This window comes from Bactrocera latifrons, unplaced genomic scaffold (genome assembly GCF_001853355.1).
Source record: "Bactrocera latifrons isolate USDA-ARS-PBARC rearing strain unplaced genomic scaffold, ASM185335v1 scaffold_160, whole genome shotgun sequence".
NCBI lineage: Eukaryota > Metazoa > Arthropoda > Insecta > Diptera > Tephritidae > Bactrocera > Bactrocera latifrons.
The window spans coordinates 691993-710000 of record NW_017535075.1 but is presented as its reverse complement, the minus strand read 5'-3'; the positions used below and the strand labels follow the sequence as shown (position 1 = coordinate 710000).

Genomic DNA, 18008 nt, shown 5'->3' with positions numbered 1-18008 from the left:
ACGGAAAGTATTAACCCCCATTTTTTCTTTGTGCATTCATAATTGTTTCTTTTTTTTTCAAACTTCAGTTTAAAAAAATTTTCGCATTTTACAAGCCTCACAACACTCATGCCAACTTTCATTCCAATCGCCCTCACTGCCGCTGTAAACAAATGTTATATGTATGTATGTATATGCGAGAGTTCCGTTACATTGCATGCCAGCCGTGATGAAGTTCTAAAATGGTCGATAGTGTGCCCATGCGGCCAAGTGCCTAGGAAAATTCACTCCTACATGCCTAAATATACTAAATATATTCATAGATAACTCACATACTTATATTTATATATGTATATATGGTATATATGTATGTGTATATGCAAGTCAGGATGCCATTTTATGCATTTATTTTCATTTACTTCACGCTTTGCTAGCATTTCCATTTTAATTCTACCGCAATGTAGCGCACAGCACCATTCGACGTATGAACTATTCAACACAGTGTTGCATTTTATTGGCCACACGGGGGCGTAAAATGCACAAAATACCTTTGAGGCGTTAGCTGCTGCTGTAAATGCTGGCCATAGATACGTGCTGTGCGTTTCCAATACAAAAACAAAAAATGCAGTTGCATACACAATCAACACACACACGCACATATGCGAATGTAATAAATTCCAATGCAATTGACCTAAAAGGATTTGTTGCCGCTCCACAGGCTTCCGGCGTTGGGAAAGCATTTTGCGAACTATTTGTATTTTGATGATATTTTTTTGCTTTTTTGCTTCATTTCACTTTTTTTTCTACCTGTGAATTTTTACATTTTGCTTGTAGTTCGGCAATAAAATGCTCGTGGTCAGCAATCGAACTCAGTTGGTGTGTTGTGCCCGCCTTAGTATTAATGGGTTTGTTGTATCTGCATGTTGAATATTGAGGCTGTAAATGCAACGCAAATGGAAAACTTAACAAATAAGTGAATTTGTGGGGATTCGGTCACTAATTATTAGTGGGGCAGCATTATTGCATCCTTATGAGGGAAAGTATGTCTGTAAGTTGAAGCATATAAGGAGGCATTATTTTACGATGAAATCTTAAGGACGCTAAATTGAACTGGAAGGTTTTACAACGGATCAATTCATTTTGGTAATTAATTTGGTATCGTATGTGTCAAGCCTTTAAGAATGTATTCCAAAAATTGGTAAACAACAAACAAGGTCTTCACCAACTAGCAGAAAATACTACTTCGACATGAAACTTGTTTTTCTTACCGTAAACTGTTTAGTAACAACTTACGAACAAATTTGATATAAAATAAAAAATATACGTATATCCTACAATTTGTTAAGACTTTCTCAAATTCGAAGAAATTGAATTGTTCCAAATTTTTAACACTTCATACCACTGTATTAGTATCCGAAAGCACTGTGCTATTACAATAATGCAATCTATTACCAACGTGACTTGACAGCAAACAGCTGTTTGTGATTTGACAATCCGCTCGTGCAGCGCCGCATCGCACTATTTACGTAAAAATCTAACACCAATTGCGGCTCTTAATATTATATTACCGCACAATTCTTTGTAAACAATATATGAAATAAGTGAAACATTAAAATGAATCAAGCTGATGTTAGTAAGTTGATGTCACAATTGCGTATCGCTGTTAAACCACATCGTAACCTACGTAATCCAGATGGTCCTGAGGGTCGTTTATTGAAACTACGCAAAACTGTGACGGCGCTAGTGAAGCATGAGCGCATAGAATTATACTACAATAGAGCTGATGAAGCGCGCGGCTATGCGGAATTGGTTAGTAAATTATAACACAACCATGAGTTAACATAATAATTGTTTTTTGTTCTTACAATTGCAGTTAATTTCCAATGCGATACGTTATGGCGATCGTCATAAAGCTACAATGGAGTTGGCGGATTATTGGTTGCTCGAAAAACAATTGGTGCATAAACTTTTCAAAGTTCTAGTGCCACGATTGGAAAACTGTAATGTTTCATATACCCGCATGTACAAAGCACCGCGTGATTACCCTGGCATGTATTACAGAAAATCGGTGCTGGAGTTGCGTGGCAATCCATATCCATCGTTATTGCCTGATTATACAAACAATCGTAATTTAATACATAATGTTTTATTGGATGAAGCACGAAAAGATTACAGACGTGAAAAGCTTGCAGAGCTAGCAGATAAAATAGCTTCGGAATCAGCGGTGAATGCTGAGAAAGTAGGGAGTGAAGGGGATGCCAAAGCAGCAGAAAATGTAGTGAAAGCATAAAAATTGTGCTTTTTACCAATTATAATTGTAAAATTAATAAAAGTAATTTAATATTAAACAAAACATTTTATATGCTTTATATTATATGGTGCCACAACAACAGCAACATAGGATTGTTATTAGAACTTATAATGCTAAAATTAATGTATTGTGCCGCTGGAGATGGAAATGTATAACTTTTTTAAATACCTTCAAATGGCCTAACATGAGAACTGATTAGAGTAGCTGTGATATGTTCATAACCCGCGCTTTTAAGCTGCATACAAAGGGCGCTACCGAAAAAACAGCAACTGCATATTTGTTGTGGTTTTAATAACTATGAATTTCAGTTTTTAATTCGTAACTACAAAGAACACTGTAAATACACTTTTAGAAAACTAAAACGTAATGGCTTTGTTGTTTTTGAAAGCGCTTTTATTTTAACTGCTTCAATTCGCTGCTTGGTATCAGACTTTTTAGGTTATACAGAACCATTTAAGCGTAAATTTTCAGAACATTTTTCACCTCAACTTCAGGAACATACTAATGCGGATAGAAGCTTATGCTGCTACAACAACACACTTTTGTTAAAAATATGATTGCAGCTGTAAATTAATAGCGTATTCTTCCTAAACTTTATTAAGTTGCAGCAATAGTGCATTAACTGTACGAATTAAACACAAGCGTCTCATATTTAGTCGATTACTGTAAAAATTTATATAATTATTTTAATTAATTTATTATATCAAATACACTTTAAGAGTAGCAATTGTTAATTTGTAGGAAATTATAAATGATGTGGCTTACCTTGAAACCAAAGTCGATTTATACTTGTTATTTATAAATTTTGCAAATATACAAATTAATACGCTATACATCACAGTAGTGAGGACGTTCTGCACAAATTTACTAAAAGTTTTTGGTTTGATTTCACTTATAATTATTATTTATATATTTATAAATTTCACTAAAAAATAAACTATTTTATTTTCGGCCTCATTTTAATTGCTTCCGTCGATGTTGCTACGCGTAAGCGATAAAGCAGTAAAATATTATATAAAGGCAATGCAGCTCAAGCAATAAAAAATTGGAACTAAATTGCTGTACAATATTTGTACACAAGTGATTTACTGTGTTTTGAATCACATTTATAGAAAATATTTGATAACATTTCATATATGCGATTATATATAAGTATATGAAAACGCTACAGTCGCTACAATTCCTTATTAACCGTTGTTGGTTAATGGTTGACATATCCATACATACATGTTCAAGAAAATTGCGAAGCCGATAGCTTACCTTTAAATTGCAGCCAGTCACTTCTAAAACTCTATATGAACACTTTTAATATTTAAAACACTTATACGTAATTATAGATTATAAACATATAATGTATAATATATAGCATTTTTTTTATTTTAAGCAGCGGAAGCATTATACGCGTTTCCGTCGGCTTACAATCGTGAAACTGACCAAGATCCTTTGCTTTTTACTGCTTAAGCTTAACCATTGGCAATGCAGTTGCGGTAATAAGGCGGTAACGCGTTCCAGTTATAGATGCCACACCAGACTTCGGCATTCTGCGCCAGATTTTGGCAGTCAAATTTGAAATTATCTTAAACACTGGCAACACTGCATTAAAATTACCGCCAAGTTGTGTGTTTGACATTCAAAATTCTTCACTTCAGACTTAAATGAAAAAAATTGTTTATTTGGTAAAATCATATTTGAATTAAAGTGAAACGAACTGTCCTCATGGATCTAAATGAAATCGATGCATATCGTTAATATCGCGACATTATCTGTTACGGAAGATAAATAATAAAAACAGTACCGACCCTTGTAAGTTTATCCGTTAAAAGATGAGATAAAAAAAATCTTTGTCGCCATACATTACTAAATTTGATCCGAACAAGCAAGTATTCTTTGATAATATACTATTTAGTACGGTGAGCCAATATGGATGTAAATATACGTATATTCTATCACGGCGAGAGCAGCCCATTAGCCTAATCAACCAACTACAATACTTTAACCCTAATGTTCTACGTATGCGGAGTAAATTTTATTAGTATAATATACATGCGTGTAAGTGTAAAGTACAATCTACAATTGTGCGTAGTTAAAATCTTGTAGGTTGCATATTGAATAAGAACCGCCACAAATATCACACCTTATCTTATTTAAATAACTATTCGGATTAAGTGAATTAAAGTAGATATTTAAAGACCTCAATATTTCTTGCTTTTTGGTATGTAAGAATGCATATGTTTGTGATGCACAATTATTTTCGACATACAAAAAAATGCGATAAAGTATGGTCTCGGCGGGTATAAAAATTTTTATCGTATTCCTTATTTTTTCTAAATGCGTTTCAACAAATTCTTGTGCCAGTTTCATGAGAAATTCAAATGTTTGCTGTGAAAAAGCATCAGCCATGGTAGTTATGATATCATCAAAGCTGCCAGTATTAGCGATAATCTCATAAAGTCGCGTACCATATTCGCTTAGTGAAATTAAGATATTATTCGGAAGCACAATGCTACCCATGCCAATGGCGACTGCGCTTGGTTGAGCTGATGAATCGCCTTTATTGTTTACGTTTACGATCAGTAATTTGGAATTGCTAACGGCATTTACTTCAGAATGCGTTGTAGGTATGGGTTTGGTAACCGAATTTAGCACACTAGAACCCTTATTATGTTGAAGATTATTGCGTAGGTCGTTGGTATTGACTGCCACATCATTATTGAGCACAACTCCTTCCCCAGCTGCGCCGAATGCAGGTCGTACCTTAGCTTCATTTAATTTCTTGTTAATTTTGTAAAGATCATTTAGATATTGTTTGCTAGGCATATCATTAGCTCCACGTATAATATCTACTTTTCCTTGTTGTGCACCTTTGATACGAATTGTTTCCTTTGACATTTTATCAAATATTTTTCTCTGGCGATTACTTAAAGACTTTCGGTAGTCCTGTATTGTGGCACTATGTGTATCATTTACTAGTGTTGATGCCATACGGAAATTCGATACAGAATGTGTGAAGAGTACCAAAGAGGCTGCCAACTGCACCAGTTCCATACTTGTCACCTCCTCATCATCGCGATATTTCTAAAAGAAATGTTAAAAGCGAAGTTTAAACTAATAATAACGATTGTAACATATATATTTTAACTTACTATTAATAGATCTAGAATTCCATTTGCTACCCCGGTTCCGGATAGTACAATAGATGAAATGTTCATACCGTTTACAAGTAATTCGGTAGCCTAGAAATAAAGCATTTGAGTACAGTACTTGAATAAAAAAAAAAAAAAAAAACAGTTATTTCGTCTGCACCGCAGCTATAATACAGTTTTAAAGCATAAATGGCTATCAAAAAATATGTATCTTGATTTTGTTTGGATGACAGCTATATCCTATAGTGGTCCGAAATGAGCAGCATCTTGGGGAGAAAAGCACATGCATAAAATATCAGATCGATATCTGAAGAACTGGTGGTTCGCCTATAAGAGCCACAAGTTGGTAGTAAATATGACGTTGCCACTTGCAGATAAACCTAACAATTCACCCAAACTTCTTCATGATTCTTTAACGCGTTGCGTTTGTTGTGGCTGTAGTTCTTCGCAGTCGAAATTCATAAATTCATAAAATTTATAATAGTTTATAATTTTTACTTACCAACGATATCTCCTTTCCGGCAGCAGCAGCTCTTGTCATGACATTCGTAGCACGTGAAGCACCTACACCAACAACACCAGCTCCAACACCTATCCAAGCATTTCTAGCTTGCGAATTATCTAAACCAATAGACTGTTCGTGTTTTTTACGATCTACTAAATTGCATAGTGAACGTATGGCTGAGTATGCCGCTGTGGTAGCACAAACAGCACCAGCTCCAGTTATTAAAGCCGGCGCTACCGTCATCATCATTGCTGCTAATGGTATTGTAGCTGCACCAAATCCGGCTACAGCCGTCGCTGTATCTGCAACACCCAGTAGCTGTTTAGCGGCGCTACCATTTGGTGTAGGATGCACCTCTAATTGTACATGTCCGTTATAATCGGTGGTATAAATACCGTTAAGCGGTGCAATCATCAATCCACTCGGTAGTTCATTATTTGCCAAATATGTTTTCCAATTTTTATAAACGCGGCCCAGTTCATCAATGAATATCATACAACAATGCGAACTATCGCCATCAGCTGAGAAATTATAAACATACATACATACATACATTTAGATATATCAAGTAAGCTATGTATATATGAACATAAATGGAGATAATACACGAAGATACTTACTTGTACATTTTCGTGTTCTAAAGACGGGATGACAGGAGAATTTCTTAGCGTTTATGGCAAGTTCCTTCCTATCGCAATCGCTTACAAACACATAAATAATTGCACTCAAAGAGTTTCGGTTAGTGTATTTTCCTGAACGCGAAATTTGAAAGTTAGACAAAAGTGGTGAGGTTTCCTTTTAGTTTGCATACTCACTTTGTGCCCAAACACTGTCAAATATTATTTTTCGCATTTCCACTATTTTTCTATTTCCTTTTTCTTGATCAGGTATTAGATTGTTTAACTTATCTTTCAACATTCCACTTTGTTCTTTAGATAGCCTGTTTGATGATAATAAACACTTTGAGAAAAAATAATAATTTAGATAAAAAAAAATAAAAAAAAAAAAACAAGAAAAAAATGTCAGCTACGGTGGCACGGAAGCTATAATAGCCTTCGCAAATACTAACAAATTTAGTATACCGTGTTGCGGGTATAACAAATTCCACCAAATAGGCAAGCTTGTTGTTTTTGTAGCGGCAGAGAACCTTCCTGAAATAGATTTTAGGAATACGATCGAGTTTGCAGTACTGGGCCGTGAAAAACTCCTAATCCGTTCCAGTTACGTTGGCCAGACCGTCGTAGGGACTTTTATTAAATATTGCTAGGTTTGAGACAACGGCTCATACGACAGTCGAGTATAAGTAGCCGGAACGGACCCGGATTTTTATTCGCCCAAGAACTGTCAACTCGACACCATTCCTCGAAATTACTTCAGTAATGTTTTCTGCCGCTACAAAAATAACAAGAAGAGTTAAGACAAACTAAATAGTACAATCACAACAATAAGCGTACTAAGGATATTTATTTCGGTATAAACATAGTATGTAAAGATGTACATGTATATGTGTACTCACAAGTCCCAAATAATTTCCTTCTTGAAACCGCTGTTGTTTGCAAAATCTTGCTGCACTTCCAGAACTGTACGCATTTTCTTTACTGATTTTCGCGTCGGCTTTATGTATAGATTTACATTGCCATTTTCATCAAATGTGTATTCGCCATTAAGTGGTGCAACCATTATACCTTCTGGTAGGCCATTCTCCTTGAGATAATTCTCCCAGCTCAAATATATATTGAATTCTTGGTCCAAATAGAATAATAGAGACTTAACTGCCGCAAATAATAATAGTACAATGATTAATTAAAATGTTAGTAAATTTTACAGTTACAATATTAAAGGCATAAAATACTTATATAACATGCAATATAAAGGATTACGATTTTAAATTAAAAAACGTAACTAAATTTTCATTTATTCAAATCATTATTATCGTGAACGAAAATAAGACCATTTTGCATTTCGAAAATGATTTTTGAAAATTTACCGCGTAACAGCACTTTGGTATAAAAATAATAAAAAAAAAATGTTAATTTCGGCTCCAACGAAGCTTCAATAATTTTGAACAATCACCCCTCTTAATTTGGTTCGACCCCGTTGAATAAGGATGTTTCTTGGGCCTAGGTTGGATAACGTGGACGACAACTTAGCTAATCCTTTGCCATCCTAACAGGGACTAGCTAACCGCTAAAACAACAACAACAATGCAGCAGTTTCCTGTGAAGAAAAGGTCGTGTGTAAAACTTCAAGTCATTATAATAGAAACAGAGGGACGTACCGCCTGAAACCGATTGGCAGTGTAGAATGGGCACTACCTTCGTAGGGTCCGAGCCCCATCCAAAACCTCTGCTGTACTTTGTGTCCGGCACCCGGTTCCAATGCCACTTCACATTCAACTGACATAATGACAATTCTTCCCACATTCGGGTGGGTGTTAACCACAATCACTAAGATACTACCCGATAAGGAGTGTATCTAAAGTAATGGTTTTACGTATCTTTCGCTAAACCATTATTTGATCGTTCATTGCAATAACACTGCTAACTTCCGATTCCCGAAATATACTGATAAGCTAAGGTATAAGTATTTACTGCAAAATTGTGATAAGATTACACTGCAACAGTTTTATAATTTTTCATTTTGCTTACTCCGTATTACTTTACAAGTAATGTATAAAATATGTTAACTGTTACACGTCTAAATGAGAAAAAATCAAAAATGAATATTTCTTACCTCCTATTCGTTTAACGACAAAGTCCTGAAATATTTTTGCTTCCAGCACATTTTCATGTTCATTGTTTGTGACCAGTATATGTAGCATAGACGTGTCAGCATTCAAATATTTACCTGCAACACACAAAAACAACAATAAACTACTTTTTAACAGCTTTCCTACTCACTTATTGTTGCGTAATGTTGTTGCAGGCTGCTGATGGTAATATTATGAGAGTTTTGCTTTGACTTTGGAACGCAAGCCGGCGTTAAGCATATCTCCAAGTCGACATTTCCATCCTTATCGAAGCTGTAAATACCATTTAGTGGAGCAACCATAATGCCTTCGGGTAAATTATTTTCCGTCAGATATAGTTTCCAACAAATATATTCATTTTTTTCGTCGTCCATAAAAATGTAACTTTTAGCTGTAAAGTGAAGTTTTAACAGTTTTACACATATTGAAGCACATATGTACACGGCTAATTTTACTCGTACTTGTAGTATTTTGCATCCTTAGCACTTTATGAGTTGTAAACTCCTGTGAATTCATGGCATCATACATGTTCGTTTGCTTTGTGACTAACACATAAATACTGCAGTTTGTACTATAAGCATCGGATGCAATATCTACAAAAGCAAAAAAATAAAGTTATAGTAATAATATAACAATTTGATTTTTATTAATTTAATTACCTTTTCGCGCAATATGGTTATGATATTCATGAATCGTTAGCGACTGACGGCTGATGTTGTTTTTATTGTCGTTATAGCTACATTGATCGCTGATGTTGTTGTTGTCGTTATAGCTACATTGACGGCTGATATTCATGTTTGATTTATTTATAGCTGCAGTTTTCCAAGCTTCAAGCTCGACTTGCCCATTTGCAGCTATGGTGTAACGTCCATTTGTGGGCGCGACTAAAATGCCAGCATCCAATTTGTTTTCACCTTTGTAAGCCTCCCAATTTTTGTAAGTGTTACCATCTTCGTCTACAAATGTTCCATTTCGTTCTGCAGATTGTTCCATAAAATATATTACAATTACAATTCCATATCAAAATTAGTATAAACATATATGCATATACCGGAACGTATTACAGGATGATAACTAAATTCTCGCGAATTTTCAGCTTCTTTCAAGTCACTAGAATTTGTAACCAATACATATATTGTTTGTGAACTGCCACTTGTTTCGTCTTAAGGCAAAGACAATATAATATATTAAGTATAAAAATATATAATAAAAAATTTACCATCGCCTGCAAAATTTTGTTGTACCTCACGAATCGTAGGTCCTGTAGAAACGGTTTGAATTTCGTTAAATTCTAGTTTTACTTTTCCAGCTGCATCAAATGCGTAATAACCGTCCAATGGCGCAACCATAATACTACCCTTTAACGTATTTCCATGCTTGTACGAATTCCAATCAGGATATATTTTACCATTTTCGTCCGTAAAAGTTCTGCTATCACCATCTGCTAAAATACATATGTACATATGTATATCAATGTAGTGATAACAAAAGTGTTAATCAAATAGTTGATCTGTGGAATGATAGAAAATTTCTATCACTACCTCTATCATTATAGCAAATATTGTAGTTACACTTAACCACAAAAGTGAACATACCGTCACAATTTTGCGATTATCTAATGTAATAACACAAATTTAATAATTTTTTAAATGCATTTTATTTTTGTAGGTCTTGTACCACTAACTACAACACGAAACTATCAATTTCCTACCATATAATGAAATCTCACAAAGTGTACATACGCTTTACTGATATTTGATTTACCGTTATGCAATTGATTTTGTTTTTTGTTTATGAATTTGTTTGGGTGTGCGTGGTCAGTTCTTTGTAATTGCGGCCGTGAAAACATCTTTAGTTTATATATAGTTGCAAAATGTTTAAAAGAAAAGAAACATCGTCAGATCTACGAAAAGTCGTAATAAAACTTAAAAGCGAAGGAAAATCTCTTGGGGAAATTGGAAAAATTACAAATTTATCGAAAGCAACAGTTCAAGTGATAGTTAATAATTTCAACGAGACAGGTAGCTACGAAATTAAGCCTCGCCCTGATCGCCCACCTAAACTGGATTTGAGGATGCAAAGGGAAATTATTCGTACAATCAACCTTTGTCCTAGGGAAAATGCCGTTCATATCGCGAAAGGCATCGGAAATGATTATGGAGTCTATGTGCATCCTAAAACCGTTCGAAAATGTTAAAAAAAAAAAAGCATGATTTAGATTGCAGATTGCAGAGTAGCGAGAAGAAAACCATTGTTAAGAGATGCAAATATTGCTAAGCGGCTTAGCTACGCAAAAAAAAAAAAAAAAAAAAAAAAAAAAAAAAAAAAAAAAAAAAAAAAAAAAAAAAAAAAATACGAAAACATCCATCAAACTGATACAACCTTTTGGGAACGTGTCATTTTCACGTGTTTTTTTTGAGTGTAAATTTAATGTTTTCTCCAACGATGGTCACACCAAAGTCTGGCGTAAAAAAAATACTTCGCTGCAACGAAAAAATATTGTTCCCACCGTTAAGCATGGTGGAGGATCTGTGATGGTGTATGTTTGTATGGCAGCTAGTGGTGTCGGACACATAAGATTTATTGATGGAATAATGGATAAACATATGTATATTGAYATTCTTAAGGACACCTACATCCGAAGTCTCGAGAAACTTGAATTGCCAGGTGAGCCTATCATGCTTCAAGACAATGATCCGAAGCACACTTCTGTATTGGGGAAGGAATGGTTGTTGTATAACGTGAAATCGAAGTTGGAACATCCGCCACAATCTTCTGACTTAAATGTTATTGAGCATTTGTGGGATCATTTGAAGAAACACATTAAGAAAAGGCGTGCAACATCAAAATCGGATCTGAAGGCTCTTATAGTTGATGAATGGAATAAATAAATACGCCGGAAACTACTCGAACTTTAGCCTTGTCTATGCCGTCTCGTCTATTCAAAGTTGTTAAAGCCAAAAGAGGCCATACAAAATATTAACTATTTATTTGTAATGTTTTTTCGTAACACCGTATGTACACTTCTGTGACAATTCCTTTTAATGAATTTTAAATTTTTGCTTTTGTTTATCGTTTTACTTTCAATGAACTGTTATGTTTGTTTTTTTCCAACTTTTTTTTAATAAATTAAATAAAACTGCATAAAAAAATTTAAACTTTGAATTATTTTGTTAGAAAATCGAAAAATTGTCATCCTATGTTTACTTTTGTGGTTAGGTGTACATGTGACTCACCCAGACCTTTTCTTAGCTTGGTGATGACTTGTTGGCACTTGAAGTTCTTGCAATTCAAAATATCTGTAACATCTTTTTCAACCACTATAATAAGGATCGTTGTCACAGGCAAGTGGGATAGACGCACTTTTAGTTAACAAAAATATATGTATGTGTAAATTATATAAACATTTTACAGTTTTCAAAAATTATATTTACCATTTTTGGTAGCAAATTCTTGTTGTGTGTCAGCAACATTTTTGGACGACATATTAAAATTTTAAATTTGCAGAAGTTTCCACGGCACCTCTAAACTGATGTCTTGACTTTGTAAAATATTTCTCTCTATACTAATAAGGGATTCCCCAAATTATAAAACAAATTCACACAGCATAAACCAGGGATAATGGATGCCCAACTTATTCCAGTGTGAGAGCGCCTCAAAGTAAGCGTTTTTTATAACATTTTCCATTATGGCCAGATTGGATAATTATTTTTGGGCATTTAAATTAAAATACCCAACATTTATTACGATTGCAAATTATTATATATTGGACTTTTAATATATCGCAGAACTACTTAATTCCTTTTTTATGATTTTATGGTATATTAAAACAACTGACTTTCGATATTTCAATACTTAATAAGGTGAATTAAGCCTGTTAGTTGTCAATTAATAAATGTTTTTAATAATTTGTAATAGAGAATTAATTCTATTATGCATCAAATTACAAGACGTTTCATGATATATATTTAAATTTCACATTTTCTTTGATTTTCATTGTTTAAAATTTTTTTTTATTATTAGCGATCTTGAACGGCGGCAACAAATTCCTCCGTTCACATATATTTTTGGTATAATTTCAATCTGGCCGTTCCAGTCATTCTAATTGCAAAATGTCAAAACCAATCCGATCCAGTCAACTGCCAAAGTTCGGTAGGTGAGCGGCTCTCACATTTCCAGTGACAGGAGGGTTGGGGATCTCTTTCTCTCTAACCACAGAACACTTTTCTTCGAACGAACGAACTAAAATTAATTTTTTACTCCAAAATTTAGGGGAAAACACTGGTAACACTGCTTTCATTGCGCTCTGGCTCATTGCTGTGACATTCGATATTAGAAGACAAAGACATTGCCATACGGTTCACTTATTTAAAAGCTGCTCTTTTTATGCCGTTTCAGATAATTTTCAAATATTATATTTAGATACAAGTGCGCTTGAAGCAAACGATATTTTATGATAATCGCTGTCTTGTAATTTTTCTTTGGAATAAAACTGGAATGAAAAAGATGAAGTAACTGTGTTGCCACTAAAGTTACGATATTTCAATACGATCTACAGCCGTCCATTATTGCACAGTATTAGTACACAGCTGATTCGTTGCTAACGTTCTAGCAGCTGAAATTTAATATTTTCCACCTAATTTTAATAAAAGTGAATTTTGGCTAATATACGCAATATTTACAATTTATTATGGACGAAAGTGATAGTTGTGAAGATGACAACACGTTCTATTTTGAAAGTGATCATTTAGCTTTACGTGGTAATGCCGATTACACAAATATGCTGCGCACTATAGCCGTGCTGGAGGTGCAAAGAATGCGCGTGCACAAACAGGTAGCAACAATTACATTTGAAAAGAAAAAAAAGAATAAAATTTCATCAATATTTACAAATAAACATTGCAGTTAGAGGAGCTGGAATTGGCGAGACAACGTTATTTAAATGATCCAGAGTTACTGCTGCAAAAACTGCGGAATAATGAAGAAATTATAGCGCCAAATTATATGACCATTGAAAAGGCAAATCTTAAACCGATTGATTCATTAATATTAAAATAAAATTCCTTTATTATTTCTTGCTTACAGTTGCCCGAAATTACTACCAATTTGGACTTGCTACCGCCTGTAGACATCAAAATCAAAGAAGAGTCTGATCTTGATACAAAACCCGCAACAGTGCGTGGGCGCGTTGTAGACGAGTCTAAGCCCGAGACATTTAATCAGGTTAGTAATAGTGTATATCTATTTAATTAACATATAAATTGAAATTTACATTTTATTTCATACAGTTGTGGTCGTGCGAAGAGCAACGTCGTCTCGAAGAATTGCTTATCGAATATCCGGCTGAAGCGATTGAAAGTCGTCGTTATGTGAAAATTGCCAAAGCTTTGGGCAATCGTACACCACAGCAGGTGTGTAGCCGTGTGCAAAAGTATTTTCAAAAATTACATGATGCTGGTTTGCCCATACCCGGACGTCGGCCAAAAAATCGGCGCGGTGGACAATCGAAAGCGAAACATTTCTTTCGGCCGACCACTTTCTTCCCAGCCTTTAATGTGCCTGTACATATGCCGGAAGATGACTTTTTAATGGGTGATTTACAAACGTCAAGTTCGCCATTGCCAAAAGATGCGCGTAAAGTCTTAACGGAAACGCCACTAGAAGATGCGATTGCGAACGGTATTGAGGTGCAAAACGATGATGACCGTGAACGTATAATAAAAATATTGACAATAATAAAGGATGAGAAGTTGAAAACACCTGAAGGATATAATCCAGATCCATTGGCGGCCATGTGTGAAACATGTCGCGTTTCCGCCATTTCACCTTTACGTTTTCGTTGCAATACCTGTTATATATATTTGAATCAATGTTCCGATTGTATTGTGACCCAATTGTTGACGCACAACTTCGAACATCTGTCACATGATGTAGTAACAGAGAATGATTTATAGTTGTCACAAAATTGAGGTGGCTGCCCGTACGCCTGTGTTTAATGTTTTAGCAATAACCATTTTCACCAGAATTATTACCCATAATTTGATTTTTTAATGTTAATTTGACTATAAATTTAATCGTTATTGAAATTCGGTTCTAAGTTCACTAAACGCTGCACTAATATTAAAATTTCGACGGTTTCGGTTAAAAAACTAGTTTGAAGAATAATATAGTTAGTTTGAAGCATTTATGCAGACACCATAGGTGCAAAGGTGAGGCTTTAATACCATTATTTTTGATTAAAATAAAATGTATTGCATTAGTGTCACATGTTACATCATCAGCAGCATTAAATCCAACTACAGTTTATTTTCTCATTTATTTGTAGCCTCAAAAGACACATGAAATTCTAATTATCAACATTTTTCTTCAATCCAATCAATTATTGAAGCAGTTGAAATATACTCATACAAAACTATTTATTCATCAGTACATTTCAAGATATATTACTAATTTATTTTAACCGCAAATATTACTTAAGACTGGTAAGTGATATATTTTCTTTCTTAGTGTCTATTTTTAATTTAAAGAAATTGTTGGTAAAGATGTGCTAATAAGTTGTGGTTATGTTGCTTCTTTTTTTAGCCGCGGATTGACCAAAGTCCGTAGCCTTAAAGTTTTATTTATTCCTTTTTTATTGCTGCCGACCACTTACTACTCAGCGCCGTATAAGATTGATTGGTATACAGTTGTAACTGGATATTGCATCTTGATTTTTAGAAAGCCTGTTTGTAATTGATATAACTAATTCTATAAAAATATATACATTAATTTTCAAAGACCCCTTTGTTTACATTCAATGACCGATTTGTTTTACCGTTCCCACGACAGTCGGGTTTACGAAAACCGGAACGGACCCGGATTTTTATCCGGCCAAGGACTGTCAACTCGGCAGAATTCTGCAGTTACAACAATAACAAGAACCCATTTGTTTACATTTTATGTGGTCAATGATCTTTTTTTACTTTTAGCCAAGCTAGCAACCTTTGTTCACATTTAGCCAAGGCAACAACAAGTGTTTACATTTAGTCAAGATAGCAACCTTTATTTACATTTGCGATGCCTACAACGCTTGTTTACTTTTTTTTTCTTTCTTATATCGTTTTTTATTACTTAAACAATTAATTTAACACTATTTTGTTTTACTATTTGTTCAATTATACTGATCACTAAGCTAAAAGGGAACTATATACTATAGTGCTTCGATATCGATGGTTCCGACAAATGAGTAGTTTCTTTCGCGAAATTTTTAGATCGATTTCTCGAAAACTGAGGAAACAAGTCTCGTATATGCAGACAGACGAACTTTTTTATATCGACTCGGCTCGCCACGATGATCATTTATACACAAATAAGCTTTATGGAGTCCACTAAAATTTCTTCTGGATTCTACAAACTGTGTAGCAAATCTTCTATACATTGTACCTATTGGGTAGATATACTAAATATAAAGATCCATAGACGGGTCAGAATAAAGGACAGTCAGTTGGAAAATTTCGCATTGTTTTTATGAAATGCTTCACTGGTATTGCATTCTGCTGTTTTGCAGTAAAACCTAACCTCCAAAAGACATATGCATGCATTTTATAATTGTCGGATAATTGGTTACTGAGATATCACTTTTTCAGTGATGAGAGTTTTATAGTACTGCGTCTAGTAATCACAAATCTGACAACAAAATATATCGGTTGGTATTAAATATTATTAGTATTAGTAGTATTGTTGCTTCGTGTTTGGCATACGGCACCGAAAAAAATCTTTGAAATCTGTCTATACTTCCGAGCCCTCATACATTACGCAATTTAATGGTTTCCGCCGCTATGCTTGTCTTAATTATTGTATTTACATTTTAATATTTACAATTAAGCGAATATAAATATATATTTACAAACAGTTATACACACATATGCAAACGTACATATTTGTGTATGGTAAACGCTTACCTGCATTGTGTACACCACTGCGTATAGTTATTTTAAAATGTCTACATTCATACATGATCGTTACGTATACGCCATGCTGGCATGCTGAAAACCCCAAAACACGTTAATTTTTTCAACAAAAATTAGCGAAAATTGTCAAGAGAGCATATATGTATCTACATCTATATACTTTTATGTATAGTAGGGTGGGTATAAAAAATAATGGTGTCATATAATTTTTCGATTAAGTTAAGCGTTTATAAGATAGCCAACGTCATAAATCCGCCAAAAAATAGTACACAAAAATTAAAAGAAAAAATTTAAAAAAATATATATACATACATATATACATACATATAATTAAATTAAATTAATACAGAGAAATCTAAACGTTAAAAGAATAAAATAATTAAGATTTGAATTTCTCTATCTGATAATAAGAAAAAAACAGAAAATGTAAGGCGCAGAAGTGCCCTCATACTTGGAGAGACTTTCTTTGTGGTGTCTAAAAATCTGGTTTTCAGAGTATGAAGAAAAAAAATTTTTTTTGTGTACCCACCCTAATGTATATAAAAAAAAATAATATTCCCTTGTTTTTGACCCACCATAATGTATGTATATACATATGCATATCTATGTGTGTCTGCTTGGGTTGCCGGCTGCATCCTGTTGCTGTTGAAATAAGCACAAGCAGACATACATACATACAAAAATACATACATACATACATACATTAACAATCGCACATTGGCGCTTCGAGATTCGGCGACAGTTGTTGTTGTTGTTGTTGTGCTGTTCGACAAGCAAAATGAATTGAAAATTAATTCAGTTACTAATTTTCATGTTCAAATGCCATTGCTAACAAACAAGTTGTTATTGTTGTATAAGTGTGTGTGTGAAGGCTTCAGCTGTCTATTGGAGCGAAGATGGGGTTCGAACTAATTCAAATTGTAATGCTAAAAGTAACTGTTTTAATTCGTTTGACAAAGCAGCAACAGACAGCGGCACATACAGACAATCAAATATATACATAAGTATGTATGTGTGTCTAGGCACACACACTCACGCCTGCATTTTCGGCAGCCAGACAGACCTTTTCCGGCATGAATATTTAAATTTCAATCAACGCGCGTTGATGGCGCTGCTTTCGTCGTAATCACACTGATTTGTTGTGACGCCAGTTGTCGCGCCAGTCGTGCCAACGCCGATGAGGGGACTCCAAAGTGGCCCGCCATGGCTGGCTGAAGACAATAGCTGGTAGTAAAGCTAAACAAAAACGGAAGACATTCTGGCGACAGTGAGAGAATACAGCGGAAAATTTGTTATATATGTGTTGTTCACACACATCTACACAAGCACAGACACATACACGTGTATACTTGCTTTTTGTTTAGTATACATA

At 34.3% G+C, this 18008-nt stretch overlaps 3 protein-coding genes across 6 annotated transcripts; 2 read left to right on the top strand and 1 right to left on the bottom strand.

The window, feature by feature from the left end:
* Nucleotides 1–1463: 1463 nt before the first annotated feature.
* On the top strand, nucleotides 1464–2334 carry LOC108966470 (39S ribosomal protein L17, mitochondrial). Its single transcript, XM_018929394.1, has 2 exons — nucleotides 1464–1788; nucleotides 1853–2334. Exons 1-2 carry the CDS (start codon nucleotides 1594–1596, stop codon nucleotides 2267–2269), a joined length of 612 nt encoding a protein of 203 aa, XP_018784939.1. The 5' UTR covers nucleotides 1464–1593; the 3' UTR covers nucleotides 2270–2334.
* Nucleotides 2335–4211: 1877 nt separating this feature from the next.
* Nucleotides 4212–12334, bottom strand: LOC108966469. 4 transcript variants are annotated; one of them, XM_018929389.1, is made up of 14 exons: nucleotides 12122–12334; nucleotides 11924–12049; nucleotides 9907–10131; nucleotides 9739–9849; nucleotides 9347–9664; nucleotides 9149–9280; nucleotides 8839–9078; nucleotides 8672–8785; nucleotides 7455–7710; nucleotides 6754–6878; nucleotides 6559–6690; nucleotides 5936–6459; nucleotides 5434–5523; nucleotides 4212–5365 (listed from the first exon to the last, which is right to left on the bottom strand). In XM_018929389.1, the coding sequence occupies exons 1-14, from the start codon at nucleotides 12171–12173 to the stop codon at nucleotides 4358–4360; spliced, it is 3453 nt and encodes a 1150-aa protein (XP_018784934.1). In that variant the 5' UTR covers nucleotides 12174–12334; the 3' UTR covers nucleotides 4212–4357. The 4 variants fall into 4 exon arrangements, with proteins under 4 accessions (XP_018784934.1, XP_018784935.1, XP_018784937.1 ...); XM_018929390.1 differs by having other exon boundaries at nucleotides 9907–10128; XM_018929392.1 differs by having other exon boundaries at nucleotides 11930–12049.
* A 440-nt stretch (nucleotides 12335–12774) lies between these two features.
* Nucleotides 12775–14978, top strand: LOC108966468 (ZZ-type zinc finger-containing protein 3). The gene is made up of 4 exons (XM_018929388.1): nucleotides 12775–13521; nucleotides 13593–13706; nucleotides 13773–13910; nucleotides 13976–14978. The coding sequence occupies exons 1-4, from the start codon at nucleotides 13378–13380 to the stop codon at nucleotides 14639–14641; spliced, it is 1062 nt and encodes a 353-aa protein (XP_018784933.1). The 5' UTR covers nucleotides 12775–13377; the 3' UTR covers nucleotides 14642–14978.
* Nucleotides 14979–18008: the final 3030 nt, after the last annotated feature.

Coding starts and splice junctions, on each gene's coding strand:
- LOC108966469 (XM_018929389.1), bottom strand. CDS start 12,173: ATGTCGTCCAAAAATGTTGCTGACACACAACAAGAATTTGCTACCAAA. Junction 12,050..12,121: donor AGAATTTGCTACCAAAAATG/GTAAATATAATT, acceptor GTTAACTAAAAG/TGCGTCTATCCCACTTGCCT. Junction 9,079..9,148: donor AAGGATGCAAAATACTACAA/GTACGAGTAAAA, acceptor TTCACTTTACAG/CTAAAAGTTACATTTTTATG.
- LOC108966468 (XM_018929388.1), top strand. CDS start 13,378: ATGGACGAAAGTGATAGTTGTGAAGATGACAACACGTTCTATTTTGAA. Junction 13,707..13,772: donor ATTATATGACCATTGAAAAG/GCAAATCTTAAA, acceptor TCTTGCTTACAG/TTGCCCGAAATTACTACCAA. Junction 13,911..13,975: donor AGCCCGAGACATTTAATCAG/GTTAGTAATAGT, acceptor TATTTCATACAG/TTGTGGTCGTGCGAAGAGCA.
- LOC108966470 (XM_018929394.1), top strand. CDS start 1,594: ATGAATCAAGCTGATGTTAGTAAGTTGATGTCACAATTGCGTATCGCT. Junction 1,789..1,852: donor CGCGCGGCTATGCGGAATTG/GTTAGTAAATTA, acceptor TTACAATTGCAG/TTAATTTCCAATGCGATACG.